This window comes from Salvelinus fontinalis, unplaced genomic scaffold (assembly GCF_029448725.1).
Source record: "Salvelinus fontinalis isolate EN_2023a unplaced genomic scaffold, ASM2944872v1 scaffold_0197, whole genome shotgun sequence".
Taxonomy (NCBI): Eukaryota; Metazoa; Chordata; class Actinopteri; order Salmoniformes; family Salmonidae; genus Salvelinus; species Salvelinus fontinalis.
Window position 1 is genome coordinate 235,001 of NW_026600406.1, and position 27,500 is coordinate 262,500.

At 43.3% G+C, this 27,500-nt stretch overlaps 1 protein-coding gene across 6 annotated transcripts in view; it reads left to right on the forward strand.

Moving 5' to 3' along the window:
- Positions 1–27,500, forward strand: part of LOC129844356 (cell migration-inducing and hyaluronan-binding protein-like) — a 135,093-nt gene that overhangs the window by 79,182 nt on the left and 28,411 nt on the right. For 3 of the 6 annotated variants that reach the window (XM_055912673.1, XM_055912670.1, XM_055912672.1), the window contains 6 exons: positions 4,491–4,585; positions 5,839–6,019; positions 14,425–14,562; positions 15,363–15,501; positions 16,445–16,681; positions 18,722–18,901. In XM_055912673.1, coding sequence (XP_055768648.1) covers positions 5,968–6,019; positions 14,425–14,562; positions 15,363–15,501; positions 16,445–16,681; positions 18,722–18,901 — 746 coding nt within the window. In that variant the 5' untranslated portion in view covers positions 4,491–4,585; positions 5,839–5,967. The remainder of the gene's footprint in view (positions 1–4,490; positions 4,586–5,838; positions 6,020–14,424; positions 14,563–15,362; positions 15,502–16,444; positions 16,682–18,721; positions 18,902–27,500) is intronic. The other 3 variants (XM_055912671.1, XM_055912675.1, XM_055912674.1) reach the window with 1 other exon arrangement.

The window sequence follows — 27,500 nt, forward strand, 5'->3', positions numbered from 1 at the left end:
GTTACAATAGGTCTGTTACTGGGGTTAAGAGACTTGTTACAATAGGTCTATTACTGGGGTTATGAGACTTGTTACAATAGGTCTGTTACTGGGGTTATGTAAGAGTGTCTGGTGAACAGGACTGTAGGGTACAGTTACCTCTGGAGAGAGATTGTGTGTGTCTGTACATTCATGCTTTGTATGTATGTGTGTGTGTGTGCTTGCTTGCGCGCCTCCATGCGTGCTGACCTGTGTGTGTGTGTGTGTGTGTGTGTGTGTGTGTGTGTGTGTGTGTGTGTGTGTGTGTGTGTGTGTGTGTGTGTGTGTGTGTGTGTGTGTGTGTGTGTGTGTGTGTGTGTGTGTGTGTGTGTGTAGTGGGAAGAGAGAAGGACAGAAATGTCTGCACAGCCACTCCAAGACCAGGGTTGGTGACCGCTGTATAGACTTATCACATAGTTGAACCTCATGTATTGTTCAAACATGGCGAGAGAGAACCATCTGGACCCCTTGTGGAGGCAGACACTTTACAGCACTACTGTAAATGGAGAGGCTTACAGGCAGGGTGTGCAGGCTTTTGTTCCAGCCCAGCACTAACATACCTGATTAACTTACTGAATGGGAGAAAGACTAGGCACTATAGAGCTGTGGTCACCTAACCTCGTTGTTGGACAAGCTACAGTACGAGGTGTGCAGGCTTTTGTTCCAGCCCAGCAAGAATAATTGAACAGGTTCCAGGAACAGAAAAGGGTTGGTGACTACTGGTGTTGAGTTTCTCCCTTGCTGTTCAGAATGTTACGCTTCAGGCTCATCTGGGTGGCTCGTGTTCAGTAGAGAGAAAACGTTTGAAAATGGGAAGGTGCTTATCTGAACTCGTCCAATCAGAACACAGATATTCCTATTGTGTTGTGAAATGTTTCCTCTGAGTGATTGGTCGAGAGAAAGCATCTTATTACTGTGACCTCTGAGTGATTGGTCGAGAGAAAGCATCTTATTGCTGTGACCTCTGAGTGATTGGTCGAGAGAAAGCATCTTATTGCTGTGACCTCTGAGTGATTGGTCTAGAGAAAGCATCTTATTACTGTGACCTCTGAGTGATTGGTCGAGAGAAAGCATCTTATTACTGTGACCTCTGAGTGATTGGTCGAGAGAAAGCATCTTATTGCTGTGACCTCTGAGTGATTGGTCTAGAGAAAGCATCTTATTACTGTGACCTCTGAGTGATTGGTCGAGAGAAAGCATCTTATTGCTGTGACCTCTGAGTGATTGGTCGAGAGAAAGCATCTTATTGCTGTGACCTCTGAGTGATTGGTCGAGAGAAAGCATCTTATTACTGTGACCTCTGAGTGATTGGTCGAGAGAAAGCATCTTATTGCTGTGACCTCTGAGTGATTGGTCTAGAGAAAGCATCTTATTGCTGTGACCTCTGAGAGACAATAGTGCAGCGATCATCAGCTCGATTCATGATGAGTTCTTCTTGAGCGGATGGTTAATTTGTAGACAAAAAATAAAATCACCTGAGGGCCAAATGTGGCCCGCGGGCCGCCGGTTGGGGAACCCTGCAATAAGGCATAGCATTACTGATACATCGGAATTCTCTCTGCATTGACCATATATCAGTCTGTACACTGTGTGTGTGTGTGTGTGTGTGTGTGTGTGTGTGTGTGTGTGTGTGTGTGTGTGTGTGTGTGTGTGTGTGTGTGTGTGTGTGTGTGTGTGTGTGTGTGTGTGTGTGTGTGTGTGTGTGTGTGCGAGTGTCTGTCTGTGTGTCTGTTTGTGTTATTTTAGGGTGTGTGTCTCATCAGCACAGTTCTGGAGGGATCATGTTCCTCTCATATTCAGTGTTTTTGGTGAAATACCATTATCTACATTACTTACTGTAGCTCCAGCTGCCCATGGTTTTAACTCAACTGCTACAATAGTCCTGCTTTGTCTCTCATTTGGTATTCTACCATAATAGTATATTATTTATTGTAGTTTTAGATTTATAGTGCTGTGTTTTACCCTAAAAGTATATTATTATAAACTATTCATGGAGGTAATAGATGTTTATACAGTACATTTGGGTCTGGTTTTAGTTTAGAAGGAAATGATGGTCATTGAAGGTCCTGTCTCCACCCTGTTTTCTCTCTCGTGTGTGTGTGTGTGTGTGTGTGTGTGTGTGTGTGTGTGTGTGTGTGTGTGTGTGTGTGTGTGTGTGTGTGTGTGTGTGTGTGTGTGTGTGTGTGTGTGTGTGTGTGTGTGTGTGTGGCTGGCTGGCGAGCGTACTTCAAGAAGAGAAAAAGGTGAATCCCTCACTGAAGTTGTCTGTTCTATTAATCCTGTGGGAGGTGTGGGTGTGTGTTTCCACAGAGCAGTGCTGAGACGTAGAGTAACTTCTGCTTTCATAGTTCCGCTGAGCCCATAAACTCTCTCATAACCAGCAGGCTTGGACGCTACACTGTGTGTGTGTACTACAGCGTAGACAGCTACTGCACAAGGTTCTGTTAATATTCCCTGTGCTGGAGGTGAAAGAAACGCACACCTGTTTAGGCGAGGTGCTGGCTAGCGGAGTAGAACAGAGGTTCTACTGTATCTAGACCAACATGTCTTAGATTATATAGACTGAGAGGTTCTACTGTATCTAGACCAACATGTATTAGATTCTGTAGACTGAGAGGTTCTACTGTATCTAGACCAACATGTCTTAGAATCTATAGACTGAGAGGTTCTACTGTATCTAGAACCAACATGTCTTAGAATCTATAGACTGAGAGGTTCTACTGTATCTAGACCAACATGTCTTAGAATCTATAGACTGAGAGGTTCTACTGTATCTAGAACCAACATGTCTTAGAATCTATAGACTGAGAGGTTCTACTGTATCTAGACCAACATGTCTTAGAATCTATAGACTGAGAGGTTCTACTGTATCTAGAACCAACATGTCTTAGATTCTATAGACTGAGAGGTTCTACTGTATCTAGACCAACATGTCTTATATTCTATAGACTGAGAGGTTCTACTGTATCTAGAACCAACATGTCTTAGATTCTATAGACTGAGAGGTTCTACTGTGTCTAGACCAACATGTCTTAGATTCTATAGACTGAGAGGTTCTACTGTATCTAGAACCAACATGTCTTAGAATCTATAGACTGAGAGGTTCTACTGTATCTAGAACCAACATGTCTTAGAATCTATAGACTGAGAGGTTCTACTGTATCTAGACCAACATGTCTTAGAATCTATAGACTGAGAGGTTCTACTGTATCTAGAACCAACATGTCTTAGATTCTATAGACTGAGAGGTTCTACTGTATCTAGAACCAACATGTCTTAGAATCTATAGACTGAGAGGTTCTACTGTATCTAGAACCAACATGTCTTAGAATCTATTGACTGAGAGGTTCTACTGTATCTAGACCAACATGTCTTAGAATCTATAGACTGAGAGGTTCTACTGTATCTAGAACCAACATGTCTTAGAATCTATAGACTGAGAGGTTCTACTGTATCTAGACCAACATGTCTTAGAATCTATAGACTGAGAGGTTCTACTGTATCTAGAACCAACATGTCTTAGAATCTATTGACTGAGAGGTTCTACTGTATCTAGACCAACATGTCTTAGAATCTATAGACTGAGAGGTTCTACTCTATCTAGACCAACATGTCTTAGATTCTATAGACTGTGAGGTTCTACTGTATCTAGAACCAACATGTCTTAGATTCTATAGACTGAGAGGTTCTACTGTATCTAGAACCAACATGTCTTAGAATCTATAGACTGAGCGGTTCTACTGTGTCTAGACCAACATGTCTTAGAATCTATAGACTGAGAGGTTCTACTGTATCTAGAACCAACATGTCTTAGAATCTATAGACTGAGAGGTTCTACTGTATCTAGAACCAACATGTCTTAGAATCTATAGACTGAGAGGTTCTACTGTATCTAGACCAACATGTCTTAGAATCTATAGACTGAGAGGTTCTACTGTATCTAGACCAACATGTCTTAGAATCTATAGACTGAGAGGTTCTACTGTATCTAGAACCAACATGTCTTAGATTCTATAGACTGAGAGGTTCTACTGTATCTAGAACCAACATGTCTTAGAATCTATAGACTGAGAGGTTCTACTGTATCTAGACCAACATGTCTTAGAATCTATAGACTGAGGTTCTAAGACATGTTGGTTCTAGATACAGTAGAACCTCTGTCTATAGATTGTGGGGGAGTGTTTGTGTGTTTGTGATCCCCCAGATAAAACATCACGTCAGTTTTGAACAGAGGAATGTATGTGTTGTCAATACCCCTTTAGTGGATCATCACACACACACACACACACACACACACACACACACACACACACACACACACACACACACACACACACACACACACACACACACACACACACACACACACACACACACACACACACACACACACACACACACACACACACACACACACACACACACACACTAACCCTTATCTTATCTTCTCTCTGCTTCTTCTCTCTCTGCAGGACTAACAGGACCAGCTGCCCTGTGGCATTGTGGGACTGAGAACACCAATATTGATGAGGGGCCAGTTTAGTCCCAACCTCCCCTCTGTATGCAGGTCCAGTTCTGACAAGAGGATACTCACTATGACAAATGGAAGCCTCTCTCTGTGTTTGGTCTCTCTGTATACAACTCTTCCTTTCAGATAGATGGAATAAAAACTCTTATACAAATCTATGTTACGTCATTTCTTCATCTGTGTGTCATGTCATCATGTATCTACAAATCATTTTTACAAACAGGGTCACTATTTTAGCCTAGCGTTGATTTTGGGTTGGGGTGGCAGGTCGCCTAGCGGCTTAGAGCGTTGTGCCAGTAACCGACAGGTCGCTGGTTCGAGTCCCTGAGTCGACTTGGTGTCTGTCTATTCGCCCTTCAACAACACATCTAACCCTAATTGCTCCTGTAGGTCTCTCTGGATAAGAGCGTCTGCTAAATTCCTAACATGTAAATGGAATGGATCTGCTGTATCCTATTCCACTATGGTTAAAACAACAGACAAAAAAATAATTACCAACTATAGACTCCAATGTCTAATAGGAACACAGAGACTGGAATTTAATCAAATCTGCTTTAGAGATGTTTCTGCAAGTTCTTTGTTCAAAATCTACTTCAATAGAGTTTCCCAAAATTCCCAGGTTTCCCAGAAATGGTAGTTGGAAGATCACAGAATCAGCAGAAAACCCAGAATCCTCCAACCATGATTTCTGGAAAACCTGAACTGGAATTTTGCCACCCTACTTAAACACATCTGTACATCTACCTGAAAGAAGTCGACCAGTAATAGGTTTAATTACATTTATTTGAATACCCATAATAACTGTTTTTAGTTTTTTAACCTTTGTAAAAACAGGTACTGCGTCAATACAATGCAAGAAACAGCCAATTTAATTGGGCCCAACATTTATTCTGTGATACATGTCCTCATACAGTAGCGTTTTCCCTCCTTGTTACGTAAGTGTTTTATATAACTGGTGTAAAACCAGTGAGATATAACTGTTATTATCCCAAAGGCTATGCTACCTTAGTCGCTGTGCTAGTCTTTGATCCTGAGAGATGAGAGATATAGGAGAAAACTTCTCTCCTCCAACTCTTTGAAGATGAGTCTAAAACACCAACGTTTTCAAATCCTCAAAAGCCTTGACCGTAAAGAGCATGGCACCATGGAATGTTATACGCCAGTCGTGTGTGTGTGTGTGTGTGTGTGTGTGTATGTGTGTGTGTGTGTGTGTGTGTGTGTGTGTGTGTGCACATGTTACGATGCCAAGCCTTGGTTTAACACTATTTGTCTTCTATCTGTTCTTATTGCAGGTGCCTTTGGCCTCATTCCTCCTGTGAGCCCCTGCTAACCCACATTAAGCCCTACGAAGTGCACACTCTGAAGTGCACACTCTGGAGAAAACTTCTCTTCTGCCAGTAATCCATACTTCTCATTGAGATATGAAGATGTGTGTCCCACTACTGATGGCTGTGCTGCCTATCATACAGGCAGGTCAGTACTGCAGCTATTACAGCTCTTATGAATGTTATGACTGTGTTATGACAGGTATTGAAGAGGTATTAGGGGTTCACGACAGGTCAGTACTGCAGCTATTACAGCTCTTATGAATGTTATGACTGTGTTATGACAGGTATTGAAGAGGTATTAGGGGTTTACGACAGGTCAGTACTGCAGCTATTACAGCTCTTATGAATGTTATGACTGTGTTATGACAGGTATTAGAGAGGTATTAGTAGTTTACGACAGGTCAGTACTGCAGATATTATAGATCTTATGAATGTTATGACTGTGTAATGACAGGTATTAGGGGTTTAGGGCAGGTCATTCAGCTGTTATTACAGGTATGAGACTATGATCTGAAGTCAGAATACCGCCCCACCTCCACCATGTAGTTTCTGTAGCGGAACATGGCCCTGGTAGAGGGTAGAGTTTTCTGTAGTAAAACATGGCCCTGGTAGAGGGTAGAGTTTTCTGTAGTGAAACATGGCCCTGGTAGAGGGTAGAGTTTTCTGTAGTGAAACATGGCCCTGGTAGAGGGTAGAGTTTTCTGTAGTGAAACATGGCCCTGGTAGAGGGTAGAGTTTTCTGTAGTAAAACATGGCCCTGGTAGAGGGTAGAGTTTTCTGTAGTGAAACATGGCCCTGGTAGAGGGTAGAGTTTTCTGTAGTGAAACATGGCCCTGGTAGAGGGTAGAGTTTTCTGTAGCGAAACATGGCCCTGGTAGAGGGTAGAGTTTTCTGTAGCGAAACATGGCCCTGGTAGAGGGTAGAGTTTTCTGTAGCGGAACATGGCCCTGGTAGAGGGTAGAGTTTTCTGTAGTGAAACATGGCCCTGGTAGAGGGTAGAGTTTTCTGTAGTGAAACATGGCCCTGGTAGAGGGTAGAGTTTTCTGTAGCGGAACATGGCCCTGGTAGAGGGTAGAGTTTTCTGTAGTGAAACATGGCCCTGGTAGAGGGTAGAGTTTTCTGTAGCGGAACATGGCCCTGGTAGAGGGTAGAGTTTTCTGTAGCGGAACATGGTCCTGGTAGAGGGTAGAGTTTTCTGTAGCGAAACATGGCCCTGGTAGAGGGTAGAGTTTACTGTAGCGAAACATGGCCCTGGTAGAGGGTAGAGTTTTCTGTAGTGAAACATGGCCCTGGTAGAGGGTAGAGTTTTCTGTAGCGGAACATGGCCCTGGTAGAGGGTAGAGTTTTCTGTAGTGAAACATGGCCCTGGTAGAGGGTAGAGTTTTCTGTAGTGAAACATGGCCCTGGTAGAGGGTAGAGTTTTCTGTAGTGAAACATGGCCCTGGTAGAGGGTAGAGTTTTCTGTAGCGGAACATGGCCCTGGTAGAGGGTAGAGTTTTCTGTAGCGGAACATGGTCCTGGTAGAGGGTAGAGTTTTCTGTAGCGAAACATGGCCCTGGTAGAGGGTAGAGTTTTCTGTAGTGAAACATGGCCCTGGTAGAGGGTAGAGTTTTCTGTAGTGAAACATGGCCCTGGTAGAGGGTAGAGTTTTCTGTAGTGGAACATGGCCCTGGTAGATGGTAGAGTTTTCTGTAGTGAAACATGGCCCTGGTAGAGGGTAGAGTTTTCTGTAGTGAAACATGGCCCTGGTAGAGGGTAGAGTTTTCTGTAGTGGAACATGGTCCTGGTAGAGGGTAGAGTTTTCTGTAGTGAAACATGGCCCTGGTAGAGGGTAGAGTTTTCTGTAGCGAAACATGGCCCTGGTAGAGGGTAGAGTTTTCTGTAGTGGAACATGGCCCTGGTAGAGGGTAGAGTTTTCTGTAGTGGAACATGGCCCTGGTAGAGGGTAGAGTTTTCTGTAGTGAAACATGGTCCTGGTAGAGGGTAGAGTTTTCTGTAGTGGAACATGGCCCTGGTAGAGGGTAGAGTTTTCTGTAGTGAAACATGGTCCTGACTAGCTGCAGAACGACAATTTTTAGGTATTTGACCTTTTAGTTGAGTAGGATGGAGAGCGAGAGGGATGAAGGAGGATAAATGGATGGTGAGAGATGAATGGAGGAAGAGAGATGAAGGGACAAAGAGTATGGAGGGAGAGACATGAATGGAGGATGAGAAATGAAGGGAGAGAGAGTATGGAGGGAGGCAGAGTAATAGAAGGAGAAGGTAGGAGGTAGAGGGAGAACGATGGAGGGGGTGAAATTGAAGGAGAGAGAGCGAGAGGAGGGAGATGGAAAGAGCGAGGGAGTGAGAGGGATGGGGAGGGTTTGGAAGAGAGGTAAGGAGAAGGAAAGTGGGAGTGGTATGGAGGGAGGGAGTGAGAAGGAGGAAGTAGGTCAGTCTGAGCGATTGAAGGTATAACTGTGTCTGCCACGTGTGAGGAAAGGAGAGTGTATCTCCCTCTCCACCTTCTCCCTCTATGTCTGGGTATGTGTGTGTGTCTGGGTGTGTGTGTCTGGGTGGGTGTGTGTGTTTGGGTGTGTGTGTGTGTGTCTGTGTGCGGCAGGGCAGCCTTTAAAGCCATGGCTAGACTCCAATGGCTCAGGTTTTCATATTAACAGACACATTAACAGACACACAAATATTTCTAGTTACATTTCCTTCCTTCTCTCTCTCTCTCTCTCTCAGTTAAATGTTCAATTAAATTCAAGGGTCTGGCATTGCTTTGGCAATGTTTCTCTCTCTCTCTCACTCGCTCTCTCTCTCTCTCTCTCTCTCGCTCTCTCTCTCTGCTGTTTCCTACCATAGTGTTTTTGTTTTTGACAGTAAGCTACTGTATATTCACTAACATGAAGGCCTAGCTTCGGTTGCCAGGTAAATTTTTTTTCCCGGTTGCCAGATTGGGATGTAATCCAAGTTACCCTTTAAAGGTCAGAAAAGTAACATGAGCAGTAGGAGGGAGGCATGTGTGTTTATGCTGCTGTTTCTGTTGGTTGTAAATACACACACACACACACACACACACACACACACACACACACACACACACACACACACACACACACACACACACACACACACACACACACACACACACACACACACACACACACACACACACATCATGCCTTTCTGTGTGTGTGTGTGTGTGTGTGCGTGGATTCTGCTGTTTGTGTCAGTGTGCTCTTAAAACACAGCATGAAGTTCCAACATAATGACAAAGACTTTAAACAGTGCTATTGTCAAACTTACTGTAAAAATAATATACATATATATAATTAATGCATGATACCCACTGGTAGAGCCCAATGGAGTAAGATGAAGATCCCCCTTAGACACTGATCTAAGCTCAGTTTAGCATATTCCCCATAATGGTTAGGGTTAAGATCCGTGGAGGAAAAGCTGATCCTAGATATCTGCCTAAGGGAAACGTCTTCAAAGAATCATCTCATCTGCTTTTCCATAGGGATTCACAGAATAAGAGCTAGTGGTTGAGGGCAGAAATAGGCAATAGCTACAGTATGCTTTGTGGGATGTTGTTGTGTTGTTTACAATATGATTTGTAGGGTGTTGTTTTGTTGTTGTTTACAGTATGCTTTGTGGGGTGTTTTGTTGTAGTTTACGGTATGCTTTGTGGGGTGTTGTAGTTTACGGTATGCTTTGTGGGGTGTTGTAGTTTACGGTATGCTTTGTGGGGTGTTGTAGTTTACGGTATGCTTTGTGGGGTGTTTTGTTGTTGTTTACAGTATGCTTTGTGGGGTGTTGTTGTTGTTTACAGTATGCTTTGTGGGGTGTTGTAGTTTACGGTATGCTTTGTGGGGTGTTTTGTTGTTGTTTACAGTATGCTTTGTGGGGTGTTGTTATTGTTTACCTTATGCTTTGTGGGGGTGTTGTTGTTTACAGTATGCTTTGTGGGGTGTTTTGTTGTTGTTTACAGTATGTTTTGTGGGGTGTTGTTGTTTACCTTATGCTTTGTGGGGTGTTGTTGTTTACAGTATGCTTTGTGGGGTGTTTTGTTGTTGTTTACAGTATGTTTTGTGGGGTGTTGTTGTTTACCTTATGCTTTGTGGGGTGTTGTTGTTTACAGTATGCTTTGTGGGGTGTTTTGTTGTTGTTTACAGTATGTTTTGTGGGGTGTTGTTGTTTACAGTATGCTTTGTGGGGTGTTGTTGTTTACAGTATGTTTTGTGGGGTGTTGTTGTTTACAGTATGCTTTGTGGGGTGTTGTTGTTGTTTACAGTATGTTTTGTGGGGTGTTGTTGTTGTTTACAGTATGCTTTGTGGGGTGTTTTGTTGTTGTTTACAGTATGCTTTGTGGGTGTTGTTGTTGTTTACAGTATGCACCACTCGGGAGCCCACTCTTGACGGAAACCGTCCTAATTGGAAATGAACTTCATTATGTTGTCATCCAGAGCCACATTTGTTTATTTTCCAAGCTATAACACACAATATTTTACAAGTGCTTCATGTTTTCATGTTTGGCCATGGAAAATCAAGCATACTTTTATCTTGACACTGGTATCGGGATCACGCACGCACGCACGCACGCACGCACGCACACACACACAGAATTTCCTATTGAAAACTTGCATCCAGTCCATTTGAAGGTCCTGCAGGCGTTGTTTCTAAATCGTTCCTGGCATTCAAAACCTCCTAAATATAATGGCCTATGTTTGACCAGAGATTTATGTGGCTATCCCTATGTGGCTCCGCTCAAAAGCAGTGAACTTGTGTATGTGTCTGTCTGTGTGTGTGGCAGTATGTGTGTGGCTGTCTGTGTGTGTTTGTGGCAGTATGTGTGTGGCTGTCTGTCTGTGTGTGTGTGGCAGTATGTGTGTGGCTGTCTGTCTGTGTGTGTGTGTGGCAGTATGTGTGTGGCTGTCTGTCTGTGTGTGTGTGGCAGTATGTGTGTGGCTGTCTGTCTGTGTGTGTGTGTGGCAGTATGTGTGTGGCTGTCTGTCTGTGTGTGTGTGGCAGTATTTGTGTGGCTGTCTGTCTGTGTGTGTGTGGCAGTATGTGTGTGGCTGTCTGTCTGTGTGTGTGTGTGGCAGTATGTGTGTGGCTGTCTGTCTGTGTGTGTGTGGCAGTATGTGTGTGGCTGTCTGTCTGTGTGTGTGTGTGGCAGTATGTGTGTGGCTGTCTGTCTGTGTGTGTGTGGCAGTATGTGTGTGGCTGTCTGTCTGTGTGTGTGTGGCAGTATGTGTGTGTCATTTGAGACAGAGTTCAGTCAGGGTACACTGTGTTTTTTGATGAAACGAGTCTGAAAAGCGCTGAGGTCAGCGTTTCCACATGTCCGCTGCCAGGCACGCCGAGACTTAGCCTCACTTCCTTGGGAATGATATTGTTATACGTTCACTCTGAATGCTCAGGAAATACTCTGTGGTTAATGATGGGAGAGTTGTGGAGAGAGGACGTATGTGGGTTTGTTGTGTCAGTGTGTAGATGAATAATGTGTGATAAGCCCAATCCATTTGAAACTACATCTTTAGTCTACTTAGCATAGGGAAGATCAAAACAATTCCTTTTAATTCCTTTTCTACAAATGTAATTTACCTGCTCATTTTACCAGCCTTGCTCCGCGTAGACACAGTCCCTAGTCTCTTGCATTCTAATTTGAAGCACTATGACGCCATACTTGTTTGATAATGTTTCCATATCTGGCATTACTCATCTCATATGTGTATACTGTATTCTATACTATTCTACTGTATCTTAATCCCTTTAATAATGTTTCCATATCTGGCATTACTCATCTCATATGTATATACTGTATTCTATACTATTCTACTGTATCTTAGTCACTTTAATAATGTTTCCATATCTGGCATTACTCATCTCATATGTATATACTGTATTCTATACTATTCTACTGTATCTTAGTCCATTCCGCTCTGACATCGCTCGTCCATATATGTATATATTCTTAATTCCGTTCCTTACTTAGATGTGTGTGTATTGGGTACAGTATATGTTGTGAAAATGTTAGATATTACTGCACTGTCGGAGATAGAAACACAAGCATGTTGCTGCACCCGCAATAACATCTGCTAACCACGTGTATGTGATCAATAACATCTGCTAAACACGTGTATGTGATCAATAACATCTGCTAAACACGTGTATGTGATCAATAACATCTGCTAACCATGTGTATGTGATCAATAACATCTGCTAAACACGTGTATGTGATCAATAACATCTGCTAAACATGTGTATGTGATCAATAACATCTGCTAACCACGTGTATGTGATCAATAACATCTGCTAAACACGTGTATGTGATCAATAACATCTGCTAAACACGTGTATGTGATCAATAACATCTGCTAACCATGTGTATGTGATCAATAACATCTGCTAAACACGTGTATGTGATCAATAACATCTGCTAAACATGTGTATGTGATCAATAACATCTGCTAACCACGTGTATGTGATCAATAACATCTGCTAAACACGTGTATGTGATCAATAACATCTGCTAACCACGTGTATGTGATCAATAACATCTGCTAACCATGTGTATGTGATCAATAACATCTGCTAAACACGTGTATGTGATCAATAACATCTGCTAAACATGTGTATGTGATCAATAACATCTGCTAACCATGTGTATGTGATCAATAACATCTGCTAAACACGTGTATGTGATCAATAACATCTGCTAAACACGTGTATGTGATCAATAACATCTGCTAACTACGTGTATGTGATCAATAACATCTGCTAACCATGTGTATGTGATCAATAACATCTGCTAAACACGTGTATGTGATCAATAACATCTGCTAACCATGTGTATGTGATCAATAACATCTGCTAACCACGTGTATGTGATCAATAATATCTGCTAAACATGTGTATGTAATCAATAACATCTGCTAACCACGTGTATGTGATCAATAACATCTGCTAAACATGTGTATGTAATCAATAACATCTGCTAACCATGTGTATGTGATCAATAACATCTGCTAAACATGTGTATGTGATCAATAACATCTGCTAACTACGTGTATGTGATCAATAACATCTGCTAACCATGTGTATGTGATCAATAACATCTGCTAAACACGTGTATGTGATCAATAACATCTGCTAAACACGTGTATGTAACCAATACAATTTGATTTGATTTGGATGCCGTTGACACTCGCTGGCTTCTTTCATTCACTCATATGCATTCTATTTTCAGCATGAGCTCGTTCACAAGCTTTAAAAAAATGCTTCCCATTTCATTTGAGCTGAAGTCATTCAAACAAGTTACCAAGTTGTCCGGATGAGATAATTCCAAGTGTCTACTTGTTTTCTTGTTATTGTTGGCCTTGGGCTTCAGAGCTTCCTTAAGTTTGTGTTTTTGCCTGTGTTCATGTTTTATTTGAGTTTGTTTGTGTGGCATACTGTGTGTATGTGTGCGTGCAGATGTCATTGCCCAGTGTAGTGCAACGCCTGTTGCAGATCGCCAGACCACTGTCCTTCACATCATGATCACACAGAGAACAGAGGAAGTAGGAACTCTGAACCTATTGGTTGACCCCAGATACTTCCCTTTACTCTCTCGCTCTCCTCTCTCTCTCTCGCTCTCTCTCGCTCTCTCTCGCTCTCTCTCGCTCTCTCTCGCTCTCTCTCGTTCTCTCTCGCTCTCTCTCGCTCTCTCTCGCCCTCTCTCTCGCTCTCTCTCTATTTCAATTCAAAGGCTTTTTTTGCCATGGGAAACATATGTTAACATTGCCAAAGCAAGTGAAGTACTGTAGATAATTTTGATTGTTTATTTCACTTTTGTTTATTAACAGTAAACACTACAATCACAAAAGTGCCAAAAGAATAAAGACATTTCACAGACATTTCAAATCTCTCTCTCTTTCTCTCTGTTCCTCTCTGTTCCTCTCTTTCCTCTCTCTCTCTCCATCTCTCTATTTCCCTCTCTCTCTTTCTCTCTCCTCTCTGTTCCTTTCTTTCCTCTCGCTCTCTCTCTATTTCTCTCTCTCTTTCTCTCTTTCTCTCTCCTATGTTCCTCTCTTTCCTCTCTCTCTCCCTCTCTCTATTTCTCTCTCTGAACTGTTCTTTCTCTCTCTCTCAACCTCCAGCCTCCCCAGAGCTATTCTACTAGCTGTCTAACCCATTGTTGCTGTAACAGTTAGTTCTTTAGCCAACTCCTTGAGTCAGACACGACATGAGAATGACAAAGGATTTGGCTAAAGCCCAGACAGATCTAGTTCCAAGACCTAAATTGCTGTGTCCTAAACTGCTGTGTCCGATGGTTTCTCAGCTGGGTTCTTTCATGGAGAAAACCAGTCGATCGGAACCTATTAATCAATCTGTATTAGCCCAGGGGAAGATCTGGTTGGCCGGCCCGTTTGGTGTCCGTCCAATCAATGACATTGACTGATGAATGAATTATAGGATGTTGGCACAGTGTTTGTTGTTGGAAACTATGGGCCAGATCAGAACATCAGTACTCAGTGAGATCTGTGTGTGTCATGACGTTAACCCTATTGGTCTATCCAACAGTGTGTCCAGACAGGGAGCCCGGCCTGCAGCCATGGACCCCCGGCCACAGTGAAGCCCACCATGTTACCATTGGTTACGGCAGAAAGGTCATCCTCACCTCTTCAGCTACTGTCCACTCCATAGAGATCCTCAACGGAGGTACGTCTGTGTGTGTGTGTGTGTGTGTCTGCGATCATATTGTTAAACTGTCACCCAAATGTACTTTATCCATCAATTGTGTGTGTGTGTGTGAAACAGTCTTGCTTCCGTCCCAAACTGGGCTCGAACCAGGGATTCTCTGCACTCAACAATCACCCTCGAAGCATCGTTACCTATCGCTCCACAAAAGCCGCGGCCCTTGCAGAGAAAATGAAACAACTACTTCAAGGTCTCAGAGCGAGTTACGTCACCGATTGAAATGCCGCTAGTGCAGACCGCTAACTAGCTAGCCATTTCACATGGGTTACACTCACCCCCTTTGACCTTCTCCTTCTCCACAGCAACCAGTGATCTGAGTCAACATCATCAATGTAACAGTGTAGCCATTTTACACTGGTTACATGTGTATGTGTGAGTTAGGAACCTGATACTGTGTGTCCTGGTAACCTCTAACACACAGTCAAATCAAAGTCCCCATCTCTAATCCACTTCACTACAGGACTATATAACCTCTGTCAGATGGACGTTATCGTGAAATGCAGCCCTCATAAAGGGTGTTTGAGTTTTCCCCCCCTGTGTGTGTGTCTGTGTCTGTGTCTGTGTCTGTGTGTCTGTGTGTCTGTGTCTGTGTCTGTGTCTGTGTGAGCCACAGCTCAGTGCCATAAAAGGAAGGGAGATGTGATGTGTCAGGCCCCAGGGCATGAAATACCTGTCAGGAGATCTCATCAGTAAAGATCTCGCTCTCTCGCTTTCTCACTCTCTCGCTTTCTCACTCTCTCTCTCTCTATTGCTCTCTCTAGGAAAGTTAGTGATAGCAGACTCGTATCGTCCCATCCTACTGCGTACCAAACACATTCTGATCGGCAACAGAGGACAGCTGCACATAGGAAGTCCTGACTGCCCGTATAAGGGCAACCTTACCATCTCCTTATTTGGAAGGTGGGTTTTGAACCCAGACCAGATCTCCTAGCCTTCAGCCCTCAACCTATTTGGTAGCCTCTAGACTCTATTCTCTTTCTCCTAGGCTCAAGCCTCTTTGTCCTAGCTCCTACCCTCTATTGTCTAGCCTCTATAATCTTATCTCCTAGCCCTTATCTCCTAGCCCCTAGCCTCTATCTCCTAGCCTCTAGCCTGTATCTCCTAGCCTCTGTCTCCTAGCCCCTAGACTCTGTCTCTTAGCCCCTAGACTCTGTCTCCTAGCCTCTATCTATTATCCCCTAGCCTCTATCTCCTAGCACCTAGCCTCTATCTCCTAGCCCCTAGCCTCTATCTATTAGCCCCTACTCTCTATCTCCTAGCCTCTATCTCCTAGCCCCTAGCCTCTATCTCCTAGCCCCTAGCCTCTATCTCCTAGCCTCTGTCTCATAGTCTCTATCTCCTAGCCTCTATCTCCTAGCCTCTAGCCCATATCTCCTAGTCTTTAGTCTTTATCTAGTATCTCCTAGCCTCTATCCCCTAGCCCCTAGACTCTGTCTCTTAGACTCTGAGACTCTGTCTCTCCCCTAGACTCTGCCCCTATTCTCTATCTCCTAGCCTCTATCTATTATCTCCTAGCCTCTATCTATTATCCTCTAGCCTCTATCTCCTAGCACCTAGCCTCTATCTCCTAGCCCCTAGCCTCTATCTATTAGCCCCTACTCTCTATCTCCTAGCCTCTATCTCCTAGCCCCTAGCCTCTATCTATTAGCCCCTAGCCTCTATCTCATAGCCTCTGTCTCATAGCCTCTATTTCCTAGCCTCTATCTCCTAGCCCCTGCCTCTATCTCCTAGTCTTTAGTCTTTATCTAGTATCTCCTAGCCTATATCCCCTTATCCCCTATCGTGTAACCCTCTAGCCCATATTCTTGATTCATTGGTTGATCAATCATTGACTCTTCTCCAGGTCTAACGACACAGACACAGAGCACAGTTACTTTGGCCGTAAGTACATTGGTGTGGGGACAGGAGGGACACTGGAGATCCATGGCGAGAAGAAGCTGTCGTGGACCTTTCTCAACAAGACTCTGCACCCAGGGGAGAGCGAGGACAACAGCTACCTGTTCGAGAGGGGCTGGGGCAACCGGGGTATCATAGTTCACGTCATTGACCCCAAGACTGGAGAAGTGCTCCACAATGATAGGTATTTTATATCTTGTCATGTTTTTATTTCACCTTTAGGCTTGCACAATTCTGGTAAATTTTTCAAAAGTTCCCAGGTTTTCCAGAAATGTTGGTTGGAAGGATGTCCTGCGTATTACCGACTTATTCCAGAAATGTTCCAACTGGGATTTCTGGAAAACCTGGGGACTTCTGGAAAGTTACTGGAATTTTGTCCCTTTCACCTTTACTATGTTTTACATCTTAACTTTATTTCACTTTGCTTAACAGTAGCAACATTAGCCTGCTAACAATCACTGAAAATACATTACTTCAACACCCCTGTTGTAACAGAACGGCTGCGATAAGCAAACATGTTAATAAAAAACAACACTGGAGGAATTGTTGTCTCTTTAAAGCTGGAATCCTTCATAGTGAAACTGCCTTGTCCATTTGGAATATTACAACAAAGTTACTGCAGACAACAAACAGATTTTTTTCTCACTCTGACATCATTGCAGGGGGAAGCGAATAGCACAATATGTACTGCTGTTTTTAGTTTTGACAACTCTGCTCAACACACCTCACCTCCGTTTAGTCCACACAAAAAATATATTTCAAAAGTGCTGGAGCGGACTGCGGACAGCGAAATGCGGAGCTGTTTCCCCTAATGCAGATTCTATCTTTAAGTCATGACAGATATTGTTATTATCAGAATTCAGGATAAGACCCAGATGCAGACAGCTAGAATCACAGATGTTTATTGACTCAAACAGGTGGCAGGCAAAAGACTGGTCAAGGGCAGGCAGAGGTCCGTGATCCAGGGCAGAGTCAGGCAGGTACAGAATGGCAGGCAGGCTCGGGGTCAGGGCAGGCAGAGGTCCGTAATCGGGTCAGAGTCAGGCAGGTACAGAACGGCAGGCAGGCTCGGGGTCAGGGCAGGCAGAGGTCCGTGATCGGGTCAGAGTCAGGCAGGTACAGAACAGCAAGCAGGCTCGGGGTCAGGGCAGGCAGAGGTCCGTAATTGGGTCAGAGTCAGGCAGGTACAGAACAGCAAGCAGGCTCGGGGTCAGGGCAGGCAGAATGGCCAGAACCAGGGAAACTAGGAAACAGAAACTTGAGAAAGCAGGAAGATGGAAAAACATGCTGGTAAGACCTGACAAGACAAGACGAACTGGCAACAGACAAACAGAGAACACAGATATAAATACACTGGGGATAATGGCAAAGATAGGTGACACCTAGAGGGGGTGGAGACAAGCACAAAGACAGGTGAAACAGATCAGGGTGTGACAGTTATAATATGACACTAGAAAGGAGGGAGAATAGCAAACACACTCCTGTTGGTATTAACTATCTATTAGATTTATAATGTTCTCCCTATCCCATCGTTCAACATCTCTGATTGAATAAGGAATGTCAGAAAACATTTAATACGTACTGTAGTTAGAAAAACATTTAATATGCCATCAGAGTACTGGTAAACAATAATTAAAAAGCAATTAAACAAAACAAACTTTGCTTCCAAGAGAAGGCAAGTCTTGAGTATTGCGTCAGAAACTGAACCCCATTGAGAAATTAAAACCCCGTTTGACAAATGTATTTACTATTGGTTTGATATCAATTACCATTGACCTCAATTTCCTCACACAACCAAATTGAGACCTCACCCTCAAGATCTTACAGTAAGCTCCCATGGGACTGTATTGGGGCTGTGTGCAATTCATTCATTGATATTTGTTGGTATCAGAAGATCCACCATAGATCAACCTTCAGAAGAAGACGTTTGTTGGAGTGATTGTATGAAGGTCTTTTTTTGTGCTCTGTTATGTAGCTATGATATAGCTCAGTGGTTCCCATCTCCGCTCCTCTAGTAGCGCCAACAGTACATATTTATATTGTGGACCCGTACAAGCACGCCTGATGCTACTTGTCAACTAATCATCAAGCCCTTGACAAGTTGAATCGGGTGTTTTTGTCCGACACAACACAAATGTGTGCCATTCGGGGTACTGGAGGACCGGAATTGGGAAACACTGATATAGGCTAACCATTCATCTCTCCCTCCCACTCCGCTACCCAGGTTTGACACATACCGCAGTAAAGAAGAGAGTCGTCGCTTGGCCCAGTATGTAGATGTGGTAGACAATGGGATGATTCTGGCCATGGTGGTCAACGACGAGGGGTCTAACAACCTAGAGGACTCGGCCAGGAAGATCCTCACCAAGCTGGGGAGTAAAGACTTCCACCGCCTGGGCTTCCGGTAGGTTCCTTGACCCCTGTCCTCCAACCAGGGAATTTTGAAACCTATATTATACTGTACATGTATATCATTATGATGATTGATATTAGTATTAGATTATTTTTTTGGAAGACTCTTACTAAACTGGGCAGCAGACACTCCTTGACCCCTGACCTCTAACCCACGGGTTTCCCAAAATCCTTTTATGCATTGTGATCCATCTGTAGCCAACCATTTCTACAGCTGCTTGGTCTGAACCAACTGTCTTTGCGGCAACTGCCAGGGCTGGAAGGGACTTGAAATCAAAGGACATGGACAGATGGAATGTTAGAGTAGTCTGTTCTGCTGGTAATTGTTTAAAGTAGATACTAAGTTGTATGCTAAATGGTAAATCACTTTTTGTAGCTTTACCATTGAATGTCTTACTTCTAATCTATAGCCACAGCCGAGGGTTAAGACACCTTGAAGCCAACCTGACTTGGTGGCCCTGACTTGGTGTGTTGTGAGTTGAGTCCTGAGCCACAGGAGAAATACATTTCTCTTAATCCTCTCTCTATAGTTTCCCTGGGGTAGTGCGTGCAGAGCATGATAGTGCTAGCGTAGCCACCTAGCTTAGCATTAGTGGATTATTTCTTCTTCTCTCCTTGCCTGGATGGTTCAACCTCCCTCTCACCTCTCTCTCTACCTCTACTTCCACCTCTCCCTACCTCTCTCTCTCTACCCCCCCCCTCTCTCTCTCTCTCTCTCTCTCTCTCTCTCTCTCTCTCTCTCTCTCTCTCTCTCTCTCTCTACCTCTACTTCCACCTCTCTCTACCTCTACTCCCACCTCTCCCCCCTCTCTCTCTCTACCTCTACTTCCACCTCTCTCTACCTCTACTTCCACCTCTCCCTACCTCTCCCCTCCCTCTCTCTCTCTCTACCTCTACTTCCACCTCTCCCTACCTTTCTCTACCCTCCCCCTCTCTCTCTCTACCTCTACTTCCACCTCTCCCTACCTCTCTCTACCCTCCCCTCTCTCTCTCTACCTCTACTTCCACCTCTCTCTACCTCTACTTCCACCTCTCCCTACCTCCCCCCTCTCTCTCTCTACTTCTACTTCCACCTCTCTCTCTCTCTACCCCCCCCTCTCTCTGTCTACCTCTCTCTACCTCCCTATATCTCACTACCTCTATCCACATCTCTTTACCTCTCTCCACCTCCCTCTACCTCTCTCTACCTTTCCCTCTATCTTTCTATCCCTCCACATCCGAATGGATGTGCTCCGCTAGAGCACAATAGCACTAGAGTAGCCACCTAGCATAACCACCTAGCGTTGCCACCGAGCGTACCGACCTAGCATAGCCTCCTAGCGTAGCGCTAGCAGATGACTCCTCTCCTGACCTGCTTGTCAGGCAGTGCTGCGCTGGCTGACCTAGCATAGCCTCCTAACGTAGCGCTAGCAGATGACTCCTCTCCTGACCTGTTTGTCAGGCAGTGCTGCGCTGGCTGACCTAGCATAGCCTCCTAGCGTAGCGCTAGCAGATGACTCCTCTGCTGACCTGTTTGTCAGGCAGTGCTGTGCTGGCTGACCTAGCATAGTGACGTAGCATAGCATAACATCACACTGATTTATAGGCTGCTGACAAACAGCCGTCTCTCTTATTCTCCCTCTTACTTTCTCTCCCTCTCCCTGGTCTAGCCACCAGAAATCTACACATTTTTGTTTGTGCAGTGTCTTTATCTCTCCTGGCACAGGACTGCTTAGCGAAAGCAGGGCGGAGAAGAAATAAAAGGAAAATACATATGCTAGCAAGTCTCTCTCTCTCTCTCTCGCTCTCGCTCTCTCTCTCACTGTGTTAAAGTATCTCAGGAATGCATGGAAAATTGAAAGTAAATTGAGCCATGATAAGAAAACCTAATACAGCTGGATTCAGGGCCTGGATAAAAAAAAACTCTTAAACTGAGGGTTAGTGAGTAGCATTTAAGTGAGCTAATCATATATTCAGACTTATTGCATTCCTTCCTTCCAAACAGTAGAACTCAACTCAACCACCAGTATATTGGAATATCCTACAATGGCTGTCATAATGGGGTTCGAAGAATCTGTGTGTGTCTGTGTGTGTGTGTGTGTCCGTGCGTGCGTGCGTGCGTGCGCGGTTGTGTGCATGCACGTGTGTGGTCAGGAGGGTTTACCATGGCTTAGAGCAGGTGTGTCAAACATACCCATTAAATCCATCCTGCGGTGGTTTAGAGAAATAACAATCTGAATCAACAATGAAATGTAAAAAAATACAACATGTATAGAAATGACCTACATCTATTGTCTCTTCACTCTGTCCAGATTAATAACAGTCATCTATAGTCTCTTCACTCTGTCCAGCTTGATAACAGTCATCTATAGTCTCTTCACTCTGTCCAGCTTGATAACAGTCATCTATTGTCTCTTCACTCTGTCCAGATTAATAACAGTCATCTATAGTCTCTTCACTCTGTCCAACTTGATAACAGTCATCTATAGTCTCTTCACTTTGTCCAGCTTGATAATAGTCATCTATTGTCTCTTCACTCTGTCCAGATTAATAACAGTCATCTATAGTCTCTTCACTCTGTCCAACTTGATAACAGTCATCTATAGTCTCTTCACTCTGTCCAGCTTGATAACAATCATCTAAAGTCTCTGCACTCTGTCCAGTTTGAAAACAGTCATTTATAGTCTCTTCACTCTGTCCAGTTTGATAACAGTCATCTATAGTCTCTTCACTCTGTCCAGCTTGATAACAGTCATCTATAGTCTCCTCACTCTGTCCAGCTTGATAACAGTCATCTATAGTCTCTTCACTCTGTCCAGCTTGATAACAGTCATCTATAGTCTCTACACTCTGTCCAGCTTGATAACAGTCATCTATAGTCTCTACACTCTGTCCAGCTTGATAACAGGCATCTATAGTCTCTTCACTCTGTCCAGCTTGATAACAGTCATCTATAGTCTCTTCACTCTGTCCAGTTTGAAAACAGTCATCTATAGTCTCTTCACTCTGTCCAGCTTGATAACAGTCATCTATAGTCTCTACACTCTGTCCAGTTTGATAACAGTCATCTATAGTCTCTACACTCTGTCCAGCTTGATAACAGTCATCTATAGTCTCTTCACTCTGTCCAGTTTGATAACAGTCATCTATAGTCTCTTCACTCTGTCCAGCTTATTAACAGTCATCTATAGTCTCTTCACTCTGTCCAGCTTGAAAACAGTCATCTATAGTCTCTTCACTCTGTCCAGCTTAATAACAGTCATCTATAGTCTCTTCACTCTGTCCAGCTTGATAACAGTCATCTATAGTCTCTTCACTCTGTCCAGCTTGATAACAATCATCTAAAGTCTCTGCACTCTGTCCAGTTTGAAAACAGTCATCTATAGTCTCTTCACTCTGTCCAGCTTGATAACAGTCATCTATAGTCTCTTCACTCTGTCCAGCTTGATAACAGTCATCTATAGTCTCTACACTCTGTCCAGCTTGATAACAGTCATCTATAGTCTCTTCACTCTGTCCAGCTTGACAACAGTCATCTATTGTCTCTTCACTCTGTCCAGTTTGATAACAGTCATCTACAGTCTCTTCACTCTGTCCAGCTTGATAACAGTCATCTACAGTCTCTACACTCTGTCCAGCTTAATAAGTCATCTATAGTCTCTTCACTCTGTCCAGCTTGATAACAGTCATCTATAGTCTCTTCACTCTGTCCAGCTTGATAACAGTCATCTATAGTCTCTACACTCTGTCCAGCTTAATAAGTCATCTATAGTCTCTTCACTCTGTCCAGCTTGATAACAGTCATCTATAGTCTCTTCACTCTGTCCAGCTTGATAACAGTCATCTATAGTCTCTTCACTCTGTCCAACTTGATAACAGTCATCTATAGTCTCTTCACTCTGTCCAGCTTGATAACAATCATCTAAAGTCTCTGCACTCTGTCCAGTTTGAAAACAGTCATCTATAGTCTCTTCACTCTGTCCAGTTTGATAACAGTCATCTATAGTCTCTTCACTCTGTCCAGCTTGATAACAGTCATCTATAGTCTCCTCACTCTGTCCAGCTTGATAACAGTCATCTATAGTCTCTTCACTCTGTCCAGCTTGATAACAGTCATCTATAGTCTCTACACTCTGTCCAGCTTGATAACAGTCATCTATAGTCTCTACACTCTGTCCAGCTTGATAACAGGCATCTATAGTCTCTTCACTCTGTCCAGCTTGATAACAGTCATCTATAGTCTCTTCACTCTGTCCAGTTTTAAAACAGTCATCTATAGTCTCTTCACTCTGTCCAGTTTGATAACAGTCATCTATAGTCTCTTCACTCTGTCCAGCTTATTAACAGTCATCTATAGTCTCTTCACTCTGTCCAGCTTGAAAACAGTCATCTATAGTCTCTTCACTCTGTCCAGCTTAATAACAGTCATCTATAGTCTCTTCACTCTGTCCAGCTTGATAACAGTCATCTATAGTCTCTTCACTCTGTCCAGCTTGATAACAATCATCTAAAGTCTCTGCACTCTGTCCAGTTTGAAAACAGTCATCTATAGTCTCTTCACTCTGTCCAACTTGATAACAGTCATCTATAGTCTCTTCACTCTGTCCAGCTAGATAACAGTCATCTACAGTCTCTACACTCTGTCCAGCTTAATAAGTCATCTATAGTCTCTTCACTCTGTCCAGCTTGATAACAGTCATCTATAGTCTCTTCACTCTGTCCAGCTTGATAACAGTCATCTATAGTCTCTACACTCTGTCCAGCTTAATAAGTCATCTATAGTCTCTTCACTCTGTCCAGCTTGATAACAGTCATCTATAGTCTCTTCACTCTGTCCAGCTTGATAACAGTCATCTACAGTCTCTACACTCTGTCCAGCTTAATAAGTCATCTATAGTCTCTTCACTCTGTCCAGCTTGATAACAGTCATCTATAGTCTCTTCACTCTGTCCAGCTCAATAACAGTCATCTATAGTCTCTTCACTCTGTCCAGCTAGATAACAGTCATCTACAGTCTCTTCACTCTGTCCAGCTTGATAACAGTCATCTATTGTCTCTTCACTCTGTCCAGCTTGATAACAGTCATCTATAGTCTCTTCACTCTGTCCAACTTGATAACAGTCATCTATAGTCTCTTCACTCTGTCCAACTTGATAACAGTCATCTATAGTCTCTTCACTCTGTCCAACTTGATAACAGTCATCTATAGTCTCTACACTCTGTCCAGCTTAATAAGTCATCTATAGTCTCTTCACTCTGTCCAGCTTGATAACAGTCATCTATAGTCTCTTCACTCTGTCCAGCTTGATAACAGTCATCTATAGTCTCTTCACTCTGTCCAGCTTGATAACAGTCATCTATAGTCTCTACACTCTGTCCAGCTTGATAACAGTCATCTATAGTCTCTTCACTCTGTCCAGCTTGACAACAGTCATCTATTGTCTCTTCACTCTGTCCAGTTTGATAACAGTCATCTACAGTCTCTTCACTCTGTCCAGCTTGATAACAGTCATCTACAGTCTCTACACTCTGTCCAGCTTAATAAGTCATCTATAGTCTCTTCACTCTGTCCAGCTTGATAACAGTCATCTATAGTCTCTTCACTCTGTCCAGCTTGATAACAGTCATCTATAGTCTCTACACTCTGTCCAGCTTAATAAGTCATCTATAGTCTCTTCACTCTGTCCAGCTTGATAACAGTCATCTATAGTCTCTTCACTCTGTCCAGCTTGATAACAGTCATCTATAGTCTCTTCACTCTGTCCAACTTGATAACAGTCATCTATAGTCTCTTCACTCTGTCCAGCTTGATAACAATCATCTAAAGTCTCTGCACTCTGTCCAGTTTGAAAACAGTCATCTATAGTCTCTTCACTCTGTCCAGTTTGATAACAGTCATCTATAGTCTCTTCACTCTGTCCAGCTTGATAACAGTCATCTATAGTCTCCTCACTCTGTCCAGCTTGATAACAGTCATCTATAGTCTCTTCACTCTGTCCAGCTTGATAACAGTCATCTATAGTCTCTACACTCTGTCCAGCTTGATAACAGTCATCTATAGTCTCTACACTCTGTCCAGCTTGATAACAGGCATCTATAGTCTCTTCACTCTGTCCAGCTTGATAACAGTCATCTATAGTCTCTTCACTCTGTCCAGTTTTAAAACAGTCATCTATAGTCTCTTCACTCTGTCCAGTTTGATAACAGTCATCTATAGTCTCTTCACTCTGTCCAGCTTATTAACAGTCATCTATAGTCTCTTCACTCTGTCCAGCTTGAAAACAGTCATCTATAGTCTCTTCACTCTGTCCAGCTTAATAACAGTCATCTATAGTCTCTTCACTCTGTCCAGCTTGATAACAGTCATCTATAGTCTCTTCACTCTGTCCAGCTTGATAACAATCATCTAAAGTCTCTGCACTCTGTCCAGTTTGAAAACAGTCATCTATAGTCTCTTCACTCTGTCCAACTTGATAACAGTCATCTATAGTCTCTTCACTCTGTCCAGCTAGATAACAGTCATCTACAGTCTCTACACTCTGTCCAGCTTAATAAGTCATCTATAGTCTCTTCACTCTGTCCAGCTTGATAACAGTCATCTATAGTCTCTTCACTCTGTCCAGCTTGATAACAGTCATCTATAGTCTCTACACTCTGTCCAGCTTAATAAGTCATCTATAGTCTCTTCACTCTGTCCAGCTTGATAACAGTCATCTATAGTCTCTTCACTCTGTCCAGCTTGATAACAGTCATCTACAGTCTCTACACTCTGTCCAGCTTAATAAGTCATCTATAGTCTCTTCACTCTGTCCAGCTTGATAACAGTCATCTATAGTCTCTTCACTCTGTCCAGCTCAATAACAGTCATCTATAGTCTCTTCACTCTGTCCAGCTAGATAACAGTCATCTACAGTCTCTTCACTCTGTCCAGCTTGATAACAGTCATCTATTGTCTCTTCACTCTGTCCAGCTTGATAACAGTCATCTATAGTCTCTTCACTCTGTCCAACTTGATAACAGTCATCTATAGTCTCTTCACTCTGTCCAACTTGATAACAGTCATCTATAGTCTCTTCACTCTGTCCAACTTGATAACAGTCATCTATAGTCTCTTCACTCTGTCCAGCTTGATAACAGTCATCTATAGTCTCTTCACTCAGTCCAGTTTGATAACAATCATCTATAGTCTCTTCACTCTGTCCAGCTTGATAACAGTCATCTATAGTCTCTACACTCTGTCCAGCTTGATAACAGGCATCTATAGTCTCTTCACTCTGTCCAGCTTGATAACAGTCATCTATAGTCTCTTCACTCTGTCCAGTTTGAAAACAGTCATCCAAATGAAAGCTAGACAGCCAGGGAACATAAACAATTCCAAAACAATGGATAGAGGACTTTTTTTGCACATTTTGATGGTGAGGAAATATAATACATTTAAAGACCAAATACAACCTGCAAGGCAACATGAGTTTAATACCACAGAGAATGAGAAGCTTTGCAGCAACGCCAGTGCAGTTAGGCTGTTAGTGTCCAAATTATAAAAGTGTGTGTGTGTCAGTGCGTATGTGTGTGTGTGTGTGTGTTTGTCTACAGCTAATTTTCTCCAACAACCAGAGAACCAAAGTTTACAAGTATTCCCACAGAAATATCTCCACCCCACGTCTTCAAATGAGAAGAGAGAGAGAAAGAGCGATGAAGGAGGAGAATGTACTTAGTCTCTTGTTGCCTATCTTTCCTGACAGTTCCTGCCAAACAGTGTTAAAGCAGAATAAGGAATGTATTATTCGCGGTGTGCCAGAGAACATTTTAATATGGCAATCATTTTGGTAACAAAAAGATCTCTGCAATCCATCCTCCATGAATGCAATTTACATATGTTTACCAAAGTCACGATGGTATTTATGAGTGGGGGATGGTGTGTGTGTGTGTATTGCTCTTACATGTCATGAAAGCCAATATTTGTTGATATAATGTCTTATTGTATACACATTTAGAGACATATCTGGCATGCTGATCTATATAAAACGTCACATAATTTTGCTTGTCTCCGGTAACATTGCTGTTAAATGAGAACATGATGGCTAGCTAGTGTAAAGGACGTCACGCTGCTTGATTAGCGAGTACTTCCTCCTGATTCGGCCCATACCTGGCGCAAACTCGGGACCTCTGCATTGCTAGCACACGTGACCACCCTCCTGAAGTGTCATACTAGTCGGCGCCATGTGAAAAGCTAGCTATTCGCTGGCGCAAGTGGGGACACTTCAGGCTGAGGAGTAAGTTTTACGCATCCCCATGTGCTACACATGCATTATAGGTAGCAAAGCTACAAGACAGCAACATGGAACTGCTCACTACTGATGTCCCCCAAGGCTCGGTGGTAGGCCCTCTCCTCTTCCCTCTGTACACCAAGTCACTCAGTTTGTTTCAGTGGCTGGGAACTGCTCACTACTGATGTCCCCCAAGGCTCGGTGGTAGGCCCTCTCCTCTTCCCTCTGTACACCAAGTCGCTTAGTTTGTTTCAGTGGCTTGGAACGGACACCTTTTCCTTTTTCTAAATGACCAGCTAGAACGTTGAGGATGGCTTTTGTTCTAATGTCAGTTCTCTGACTGTT